The following is an 11,823-nucleotide window of genomic DNA, read 5'->3' on the forward strand; positions in this document are numbered from 1 at the left end:
GAGAGAGGTAAAGATCTTATTTGTTTTGTTCCTTGCTTTTCTATATTCATTGGGAGTAAACCAAATGTTTCAATTTCTATCTCATAGGAAGCCCTAACCCTTCATGTGTTTAGGTGGTTAGCAGTTTGACATCGATTATGGATGTAATTGCTTCTGTTTTCGTTTCTTTATCTATATCTATATATTACTATAAAGTGGAGTTTGGCAATGCTACTCTAACAAATTTTAATGAGTAATGTACAATAGATTTCTCTATGGTCATGCCTCATGCTTGCTTTTGATCTTTGTTTCTATATAAAAGAAAGCCTGCTTTGTTCTCAATATTGCCTCTTCTCCAACCTCTTATGTATATAGAGTTGGGATTTGTACTGTCAAATAGAAATTGCTCATGCTTAAGATTTAGCTTCTCCCTGTTCTCAATTGTAATATACTCCGTATATGCATCACAACTAGTTTATTTGGTAAAATAGGGATGAGTGGTGGTGGTCGTCGTGCCTATGACTCTTCATCAGCATCCTTTGGGCTTCTTTTACACCAATACACCATAATAAATGTGAGATTCACGCCTTCAACATAAGTTTAGATGATTTAAATTTACTCATTTGGTGAAGAAATACACAAGTTTCTAATACAATATTCTGTTTTTAAACTGCAGATTTGGAAATATGCAAGTGAAAATTTAATTTTATTTAAAGCTAAAACATAGGTGATGTGATGCTTGACTGCATGAAGGTAATAGAATATTTGAAATCTTGATTACTTGCTATTTTTGCTTATAGTACATCTTCCTAGAAGAATTAGTATTTGGCATTTCTTCTTTGATAATTTATAGCTTATAACCCTCATATAGGTTTTATTAGGCGTGTTCAATACTGTTTAATTTCTTCCATCTTTTATGAAGATTTGTAATCATCATCATCAAGTTACTCCATAGTGGATTGGTGGGTTTCCTCCCGGCACTCCGGCTCCCATGGTAAATTCGTTCTTGTTTCTTTGCTTTACTTGCTTTCGTTCTTCGTTGTTGTTGATTGTCGTTAATCATAAACTTGCTAGCACATTCGATAATCCTTTCACGCAAAGGTAGAAAAGTAGATTTTAGTTTGGAAAATTTGAGTTCAATTTGTGCTTTTCATGTGTATTTTAGTTGAAAAGGTATCTTTTAATTTATATGTTTTTCTAAATATATATTTGTTTTTAGTAATTCGGAGAACTCATACCCTTTTTCTTGTAAATTTTAGGTTCTAGGATTTTGGGAGAAAATAGATAGAAACTTGATTTAGGTTGTATAATTTGGATCATTGGTTAGAGCAAATTAGAATGATGGTTTGGGTTTGCAAATGTAGAAAAGTAGAATTAAGTTTGGAAAATTTGAGTTCAATTTGTACTTTTCATGTGACTTTTAGTTGAAAATATCAATTTAGTGTTGCTTTGATTGGGGAAGAGCAATTGTGTTTGTTGTTGGGAACTAAAAGTTGCAATTCCCAGATTGGTTTCTGATTGGGAGTTTAAGTTTGTGATGCTTCAGAAACAGTTTGTTTCTGTTTTAAAGGTTTTAGTTTGTCTAATTTCAATCTAGAGCTGTCCAACTCGGGGGAGTGCAAATGTGTATATTTTTGGTTCCTTTTTTTTTTTTTGGTTATCTGATTAATTTCATGAGATCTTTCTTCTAATATACTGCATCAATGTCCTGTAATAGTGTAATTACAGAACTTATGATAATTTTGGGGTTAGTGCATATCTTGAGAGATGTTTCTTGCTACATTTGGTAATTAACATTATTTTCTTTTCTTTTGTTGGTAATCTATGCTAGGTTTGTGTACCCAAAGGAGCCTGTACGTTTTGCAAGTCATAAGGTAAATATGTTAGTATTAACTCAGTATATAGTATATTTATGCTCTTTACACTATCTCATGAGGCACTTTTTTGCAAATTGGTGTGATCACTAATAAAGTTTATGTTTTTTTTCCCAATTAATGATGCTTTGATTGTTTTTGGGTATCTTGATTCTGTTAAGGTTTATATAACAAGTTTTGACAATGTGATTCCTTTTTATTTGTACTTTAGAGTTTAGATTATTAACTTTCTGCCTATCTACTGTACTTTAGAGTTTAGATGTTGTGATTCAATATTGGTGGTTTGTAGGACATTTGATTTTGTGAGCTTTGCATTGATTGAGATTGGTCTTTTTCCAAAAAATAAAAAAAAATTTTAAAAAAAAATCATCGTTTTTTTCTTTTTTTTTAAAAAAAAAATAAATAAATTATATATATGTTTTAATTTTAAATTTCACATTGCTCCAATTATCTCATCTATGTTTACCATTTTTCTACAAATCTTTTGTTTTCTCATGAATCCCTCTGTTTTTGTTCCATATTAACCGTTTGCTAATTTCTAGGTTTCAAATCCCCTACATTCAATTTCCTTTGGTTAGGGATGCTTGGATGCAGTTGCCATTGAATCAGAAGAGGAAGTTCACTCTAATGGAAAGAATCAAGGTAGTGAAACAAACTCTTGAAATTTATTTGTTGTGTTAAATGCTTGCTTAAAAATTCAAAATGCATAACATTGTCAATTAATATCCTCTTCTAGGCAAGAACTTATGTGCTAATTCCAATTTAAATGTTAGTATACTCATTTTATGATTCTTGATTCTTCTAAGGTGGAATATTGAACTTATAATATAACAAGTGTCGTTATGAAAGATTGGGAAATTTTAGCAATCAATTCTAAATGCCAAATAATGATTTACTGTAAAAAAAATTTAAATTAAAAACAAAGAGTTGGGGGGATATCATAAGGTCAGTTGACGTTTGTTTATTTTGCCTTAACTGATGTTAAAAAAGAGAAGGTTTGCATCAATTTTAATTATTGCTGACTCTGTACCCTGTAAAATATGGCACAATGAGTATGGAAGTTTAATAATTAAACTTGCATGGTTATGCAAGAAGCTATTTCTTCATAATTTCTTGATAATGTAATAATTTCTTCATAATTTCTTATTTAGAAATTTAGTTATATCTTCATAATTTTGTTAATTGAACTCAAAGTTCGAAGAAGATCTAATATGAATTAAAAGTGTTGCCAAACTTGATTTGATGGATTTCTAAACCCCCACCGGTGTCCCTCCCCTTTGTGGTGTTAAAATTGTAGTAACGTTCTTGCCCCACCCCCATCCCCCTGGTAACTAATGGGAGTAGTTGATTTGAATTTCATTAGTTATTATGTTGCTTTTCTTTGCTTATACCTATGTCATCTCCCTGTTTGACATGTTTTAGCGTAATTAAGGTGAATGTGGGCGTAATATCATCTACTATGTAATCTAAGTGGGTTGTCTAGCTTTAGATAGGTATCCACTGTGGACTTTTTTTTTATAGTTCCTTATATTACTTCTAATACCAAGCTAATGTAGTATAGATCTTTGGATTATTCATACAATTCAACACTATAAAGCAAACTATGGTATTTTAGATTAGTATATAGTGTGGGTTTTAAGGTTTTTTCTATAAAAAGTGTAATTAACACACATAATTATTAAGATATTTGCAGGTAATTTTACAGATTTCCTTTGGTTTATCTAATTTTTAGATTCTGCAATGCTGATTTCTTTTATGAAGAGAGTATAGTTATCTATTTCTATGGATTGTTTAGCTTTTGATAAGTTTTCATTATGGACAAAGAAAGGACCTTACTAGGTTCATCTTATGGAGTTTACTATAGCACTTAAGTGTTGTTATCAAAAGATATGGACAAAACCACACTTGCACTATCAAATTTTTTCTGTTTGTGCTGATAGGATGATTTTCTCTATGAAATAATAGCTATGGATTATCTTGGAGTAAAATTTCGGTCAATCAGTGGGGAAGGCAAAGTAGTTTGTACTAAAGAAATTACGAGTATATAGGATTTTTCCCAAGTGTTTTTTAGTTGTCTTGTATTACTGATGCATTGTTTATGGTTTTATCATGATTAGTGTAATCCAAAATATGTCTACTTCCTTATTATGCCTTTTGTGTTTCTTCTGAAGAATGTTTCTAAATATTCGTCAAAATCTTTTTGTTCCCACAAAGATTGAAGTAGTGAAGAGTATTTGATAGAACTGCTTGCTTTTATCTAAAGACTGCCAATTACTATTGTTAGACTTGATCAATGTCAATTTCGCAGCTTAATACTTATCTTACTAATAACTTGATGTGCTTTACACCTTATATGATTTCCAATGTGACATATATATATATATACATATATATATATATACATATATATATATATATATATAATGTTTTTCTGGAAATCCAGTGGGAGAAGAAAAGAGAATAGCTGCAATAGAGAGAAATTCAAGGGTTTCTGCAGCAACCCAGTAATGGTGGTGGTTGCGGTGGCAGGAGTTTCGTCATAGGGGATTGATCAATCAACTGGTTCATTTCCGAATCCCTGCAGCATAATGGCCTGTGGTCTAGAGAGGAGCCCCTTTCCTGGGCTTCCCTAGCTAGCCACTTGCACCAGGTAGAATAAGGGTGGTGAACACTGACGCTGCAATCTTGGATGGTATAGGGACAGGATTGGGAGCAGTGTATCGAGATGATAGTGGCAAGGTTGTAGCTGTGGCTGTACGAATTGTAGCTGTGGCTGTACGAAGAGAGAAAGTGGACAGTTCTGTGGAGTTGGTGGAAGCTTTGGCGGTGAGATTTGGGATCTTGGGGTTCACTCAGGTGGAACTTGAATGTGACGAAATAGATGTTGTGAGGAACTAAGGGCGGTCAATCAATGAAAATATGGTAGGTTGGCAGGAAGCCTTGTGTCATGTTTGTTGGAGATATTTGCCTCGCTGTCGATGAATTTGTTGCCTTCTCTTGTTATCACACTAAACGGAGTAGGAATACTTGTGCCCATCTTGCTGCTAGATTAGAGCCTTTGAATTGGTTGGAGCACGTTTCCGTTGACGCATATCCGCGGGGTGTTGTTGTTGGCAGGGTTCAACTTGCTGTATTATGTTCTTCAATGCTACCTATAATTAGAGGGTGTTCTAATGTTAGACTGATTTGACCTTGTATCATCAAATGAATACTGATTAGGGGGGTTTCTAAGAATATTTTCTAGGGAAAAAAAATTGAATTCTATTAGGGGGGTTTCCAAGAATATTAACATTTGAATCATCAAATGTGTTGGAATTGTGTGCAGAATCTCTTGCAGTCCGTATGCCTCTAATCTCTCCAATTTGTGAAGATGTAGCCCTTTGAGTCTCACTTACATATTTTACGTGATTGCTTCTCTTCTTCTATAGTTTGGAATGATATTTTTGCAAGGCTTTTTTAACCACCAAATTTTAATTTTCATCTCTTTTAAAATGCTGATTGGAAGGAGTGGTTATATTATGATTTGAGTTCAGACAAAAAATGGAAATCAATCTTTGTTACTGCCTTCTGGCATCTGTGGTTACAAAGAAATTTGATGATTTTTGAGCAAAAAACTATTAGTCCCTTATCCTTATTCACGAAATTTCTGGTTGATTTTTAATTTATTGAGGTTGTTTTCCAGGTTTCTAGTCAAAGTAACAATCCAAGGAATGATCAGATTGTGAACAAGAAATGGAGGAATGATCAGATTGTGAACAAGAAAGGGCAGGCACCCAAAGAAGGATTCTTCGAGATCAATACAGACGGTGCTTAGGTAAATAATTAAAAGCTCTGTTGATTCATGGTATGTTGGATTTTCCTGCAAGTATAGTGCTGTATCAACTCTTGCAGCAGAGCTCTATGCTATGAACCATGGTTTAGCCATAGCTGAGGACTTAAAGCTAAAGAAAATCGAGATTGAAGCAGATGCAGAATCATTGAGGACAATGCTTCTAACTTCAGGCTCCAATCCACACCATAAATTAGCTGCTGCTGTGTATGATATAGCACAGATTTTAAGGAAGTTTGAAGTGGCTATTGTGACTCACGTTCCAAGGAAAGAAATAAGTTAGCTCATAGCCTTGTGTTGTTTGGCAAAAATATGGCAGTGGGTTATATGACACACTTCATAGTGCTTGAATGTGTTCAGTTCCTGTATGAGGAAGATTTGGAAGGCGTTGCAGCTGCTTCAGTCATCTAGTTTCTGCGACAGTTCCCCTCTTCTTGCTGTATGGAAGTTTCTTTTGGGTATGGGTTGTATGACTGTCAGTTTAGGTTGGTTGATTAGCTTCGGTTTTATGATAGATCAGTGTGTTGGTCTGCTTTTGTTGTGCATCAATTTTGCCCCTTGTACAAAGTGGGATGCAGTTTGTAATTAAACTATGGCAATTAGCCTATTAATCTAATGTCATCTCTTTTATTATTTTTTTTTTAAAAAAAATCATCAAATGTGGTGGTGTATTCATATTTTACCTTACAATGAATTTAGCTTTAATCTCTTGCCTTACAATAAAAATAGAATAAAGTTTGGGGAATAATGGGAAATGTTCTAGCCTTGCTTGTACATTGAAACCATCCAAATACTAAAGGTTTTGAAACCATCCCAATACCCTTGTTGTGTGATATCATAGGATCCATTTTAGAGGGCTTTGGACTATTTGACTAGTCCAAAGATCATTTATCATAATTTAGCAATAGATAATGACGACCCAAAAAAACGAACTTATTATCTCCATAAAGCGGAAAATACAAGTTGATATCAGAAATCTGTAGGATTTTATAGGTACTATAAAGCGGAAAATCATGAATCATATTCATAAAGCACTTAATCCCAAGATCGCATGCATAACACACAAGACACATAATCATACCTTTAAAGCGTGATCTCCACGAAGCTAATCGACTGGCAAACTAGGGAGAGAATAGAGTCTTAAGCGTTGCTTCTCTAATTAGTCCACGAGCTTCGAACGAGTCATCCACCAATACTAGATTGGTCGAGTGAAAGGGAAAACCACGATCACCACCTTTAATGGACTAACCGACCACCACGAACCACCACCACCAAGAATCACCACAACCGGCGCCAAGGGAGGAGGAGAGTGCCGTGAGAGAGAGAGAGAGAGATTTGAGGGGCTTGGTCTCGTGTTTGCTAATTCAGGTTTTGATCTTACTGATCAATCGAATTGCTATGCAAAAACCTAGGCAAATAGTCAATCTACTTATAATCACATTATAATTTGACTAGGTTAGGAAGCCCAAAACCCTCAAACCTTCTCTAAATGGCCGGCCATACTAGGGGATGAGGCCCGTCATGGGCTTCGTCCTCTCGTGCTCGATTTAGGCCCTTTGTGTGACCTTATAGGATCCGTCCAAGTGGGCTTTGGCCTATTTTACTAGCTTAAAGATCGTTGGTACCTCTAGCTATGATATGGCGACGAAACAAATGTACAAACTTAATTATCTCTATAATTTGATCCATTTATATATATCTAGTAATTGCACATGACGAAGACATAAATCCTTCAATATCAACTTGTATTGTTAATATCAAGGGCATTTTAGTCTATTTTCCATTTGAATGATGGGCAAATTGAATTGGTATTTCCGGCATTCCGTAGTTTACATGGATCTTCCCGTAACGAGTTCCTTGTTTTCTCCAATATTGATGTTAACGATGGACGTCAGATTACTGAACCCTCATTTAAAACCCATACCTTAGAACTCTCACTCTCTCTCCACCCCCTCATTCACTCCGACGCCGCTGTAGCACTACTCTTTTATCAATTGATGAGCTTTTCTTCGATGGTTTCCTCCCCCCCCCCCCCCCCCCCCTTCACTGCCTTCATCCGAAAAAACTGAACCGAAACCAGATACTGGCCTGAACGAACCTTACCCGTCTCTTGCCGAACCAGATTCTGAACTCGAGCCCTAAACCAAACCGTCGGCTTTGATCACTTCGAATAACCCAATTTTAACCGCATCGAAGCGGTGAAGGGAGATTTCATGCGGACCAAGAAAAAACCGATGAATGAATCTGAAAAATAGGTGGAGAAAACCGAGAAGAGAAAGAGTAGAAAAATGATGATGAATTTTGCCGGCGACGGCATGGCTACCTCGTTAGTTTGATTTCGTAAAATTGGGTAATTGAACTTATTGAATTTGGATATTGTTCTATAATTTGATGATTATGATTTGTACTAGAGTATTGTAATGTGTGGATGCAATTAGAATTTTAAGTTTTGTTATCCTGATAATTATAGAAATTGAAGTTTTTTTTATTTTATTTGATTTCCTCATGAAGTTTTTTTATTTGATTTTCTCTCTCCTGCAACCCAGATCTAAGTAAAGTGGAGGAGTAAACGTCCATTACTCTTCTCGTCAATTCAAGATCCGTAACACGTTTTGTAAAAGAAATGAAAAAAAAAAAAAAAAAAACAGAGTCCAACTCAGCTTTCAATATTTTATGAATACTTTCCAAAAAGCAAACCTACTATTTACAAGATTGCCATGACATTAACAATATTGTTTGTTGATATCCGATATCAATGGGGTCAGCCTCAATGCTAATATATACAAGATTCATTAACCTCTACAGTGTCACTACTACACAAGCTTTGTTCTAAATTGGTAGATTATTTATGTTGTCATCTTCAAGGCTTTCCTCGGATGAAATGTACCGGATGATAGAGACTACATCGCTCATCACGGGTCGTTCTTTTGGTTTTTCTTGAACACACATGTTTGCCACGACGAGTGCTTGGTAGATTCTAACAAATGTAAAACCCCCCTGATAAAGAATCGGATCAACTAAGTCTAAAATTCTCTTTTGGTCCTCCAATATCCAGCATACTTGATAAAACAAACGTTGTATCTCATAATTAGTTCTAGTTTTAGGAAATTCCGAAGTTAAACTTGCATTTGTATATATAAAACAAGGGAAATAGAAACTAACCCAAGATTGCCAATTGCCCTTATGCTCCTTATATGCACTTGCGATTTCATAGGATCGTCGCCCTGAGATTAGCTCTAATAAAACTAATCCCAAGCAAAATACATCTGTTCCCAAACTCAACACGCCTTCATAGCCATACTCCGGCGCAAAATAGGTTCCCACAATCCTCTTGGATACCACCGGTTCACTATGGAAAGGCCCAACCTTAGATAACCCAAAATCAAAAAGCTTGGGATTAAAGTTGTCGTCTAGGCTGATGGTAAAGGGACATAGGTTGCGGTAGATGATTGGAGGGTCGGCTTTGTTGTGCAAATATTCCAAAGCCATAGCAATGCCCGACGCTATCTTCATTCTCGTGTCCCAATCTAAAGGTCGCGTTTGCAGGGATCACCTATCTGAAATTTCAAAATTTTCGACGACAGAAGAAATCAGCTTGAAACAAATAAGATTTTGGTTAAAAATCAGATAACAATGTAATAAAAGTTGATAATTTTTTTTACCGTGTAGATACTTGTCCAGGGATCCCAAAGATAGATATTCATGCACTAAATATCTACAATCATTTCCTTCATCACAATATCCTATCAAACGGATCACATTTGGATGATTGAGGCGACTCGATATCTTCACATGTAAAAGATAGTCTCTACCTCGTCGACGTGATCCCCTCCTGTCCAAATGCTCGATAGCTACGATCTATTATCAAGCAAGCGATCAAGAAGAACAGATCATAATAAATACATGATAGAAAATCACAAAGTAATAAACAGAAAAATGAATTTGATTCAATTCATTTAAAAACAGGCAGAAAAAGCATACTAAGGTCCATGTTTAATTGTTTATACCTCTCCAGTGTTTTCGAGTGTCCCTCTATACACTTTTCCATAGATGCCAGCTTCCTCCACTAGACACTCCGGATTAAACTTCTTTGTAGCAATTTCTATCTCTTGATAAGATAAACGCTTCTCAACTGGAAGACTATCGTCAATGACCTCAATATCATCTACTCTTTCAGCTGTATTAGGCTCTTTGTCGTCTGAAGAAGAAAATAGAGGAGAGTCATCAGTTGATTACTTATAATCCTTTGAACAAAAATAAACATTTTATGTAAGATAAAGGCATGAAATTTAGGGGAGAACTTCAATTGATTAGTAGCTTATTGCATGTTAATGACTTATTTCATGTTAATGCATGTTAAAGCATATTGATGACACATAAGTACACCCATATAATATTGTAAAAGACATAATATATGGTGATATAAGCTAAAAAGAGATCAGAACATGAAAATTTTAGTTGATAATCTAGAAATCAGATGAAATCGATACAATAACTTTGGCAAAACACACATTGGCAAAACAAGCTTGGTAATGTAAGCAATTCCGGAGAGATCACTAAGTAGCAATTGTGATAGATTGTGCTTGAACATTTTGTGCAATTACTTTTGTTTAAGCAAGTATTAAAATCTAATCCAGAGAAGACTTGACATTGATTATTATAATAAATAAAGGCCAACAAATAATAAGCTAAGATGCATAGTAAGGGCATGAAGGTAAAAATTAAACAATATTTTCGAGATTATTATGCAATTTTTTTTACAAAAACTATAAGGAGGGTTTTGGACATAAACGAGCAGGGGAATACAAAATTATTAAATTCATTAACATGACCCAAAATTTCATATTCAAGATTTCAATTTAGGGCTAACTATTGATTAATATAAATAATATATAATTCAAAATTTAAAATTGCATTAATACTTACCTAGTTTGCCAGTAATCCTTTTGGATTCTTTGCTGTGTTGGGAAGATGAGCCACCAAAACAGAAACAACTCATAATTTTCGAGGCAACGAACTCAGGCCAACTCCCAAACTATACTTGCCTGAAATTATTTTCAATTAATCAATTTTTGTAATAATAAATTATATTCCATCAAAGTTAAATAGAGTTGATTATACAGGTTGAGATTAGTGACTAATTAATTAACATTCATGGCATTTTAGAGGGCTAATGGTAAAGAAGTAAATAAGTGCTTTATTGATTACACTATATCATACAAAAATTTCTTGTATACAGAGAGAGCGTTTTATCAAATTATGCATAAATGATCTTAGCAACTATAGTATCTCACAATTTGATTTGAACTGTCATAAAATATCAAAACATGAACGAAAAATTGGTCACATGTATAAATGTAATTGTTAAAGTGGCTTTTCACATGCTGAATTCATCGGTTGTTATGCTAAATTATATATTGTTATTACTTGGAGTTTGTTAAAGTAGGTTCTGACAAGTCATTTGATGAACTATTAAACAAACATGTTTCTCATTTAAATGACATATTTTCTAGTTATAAATCTAAGTCTTATAGATTAAAGGAACCTTCCTTATTAAAGATTAAAGGAAAATATTCGATACATCAAAAGGATGGGTGAAACAAGACCGGGACAGTGACTTCTGCACACCACAAGTCCACAACACATCACATTGTCAACATACAAATTCCACACAGAGACAAATTGTGCACCAAATTACACTATGAAATATTGAAAATCATCCGCTACTAGGGCTATTTTAATTTTATTTTTTTGAACAAATAAATACCGCTATTTTTATTTCTTTCTTAATCACTTTTGTGGGATTATTTACGTTAATTTTCTCTTTTAAAAAAAATAGTCATTTCTAAAAAAAAAAAAAATTAAATCACCTCCACCTAACATATATAAAAATGAAAATATCTACAAGAAAACTTGTGGGTAATTTAATTGAGCTTTAGTTAGTAAAAAGTTGGTCTTAACTCCACTCATGTGAGGTCAACTCAAATTTGAGATTGACTCGAACGGTTAATGTGTCGAGTCGATAGTCTCAATAATGGATTCGAAATGCGAGTATTACAGCTTGAGATTAATAATATTGCTTACTTTCTTAGTGAAAAAATAATGCTACATACTTGAACAAAGCGAGGTGCGAACCTAGAG

The 11,823-nt window shown here is 34.2% G+C and overlaps 1 protein-coding gene and 1 long non-coding RNA gene across 4 annotated transcripts; one reads left to right on the forward strand and one right to left on the reverse strand.

Moving 5' to 3' along the window:
* LOC145616585 (uncharacterized) lies at positions 1 to 6,152 on the forward strand. 3 transcript variants are annotated; one of them, XR_014107665.1, is made up of 6 exons: positions 1 to 553; positions 656 to 732; positions 902 to 973; positions 1,811 to 1,853; positions 2,396 to 2,495; positions 5,536 to 6,152. It is a non-coding gene; the product is annotated as an uncharacterized LOC145616585 (long non-coding RNA). The 3 variants fall into 3 exon arrangements; XR_014107664.1 differs by lacking the exons at positions 1 to 553; positions 656 to 732; positions 902 to 973 and having other exon boundaries at positions 1,447 to 1,853; XR_014107666.1 differs by lacking the exons at positions 1 to 553; positions 656 to 732; positions 902 to 973; positions 1,811 to 1,853; positions 2,396 to 2,495 and adding an exon at positions 4,399 to 4,775.
* Positions 6,153 to 8,511: 2,359 nt separating this feature from the next.
* Positions 8,512 to 10,681, reverse strand: LOC145625351 (serine/threonine-protein kinase PBL27-like). Its single transcript, XM_081678410.1, has 5 exons — positions 10,609 to 10,681; positions 9,690 to 9,880; positions 9,345 to 9,540; positions 8,845 to 9,209; positions 8,512 to 8,679 (listed from the first exon to the last, which is right to left on the reverse strand). Exons 1-5 carry the CDS (start codon positions 10,679 to 10,681, stop codon positions 8,512 to 8,514), a joined length of 993 nt encoding a protein of 330 aa, XP_081534536.1.
* Between the last annotated feature and the right edge of the window lie 1,142 nt (positions 10,682 to 11,823).

This window comes from Chenopodium album, chromosome 3 (assembly GCF_948465745.1).
Source record: "Chenopodium album chromosome 3, dcCheAlbu1.1, whole genome shotgun sequence".
NCBI lineage: Eukaryota > Viridiplantae > Streptophyta > Magnoliopsida > Caryophyllales > Amaranthaceae > Chenopodium > Chenopodium album.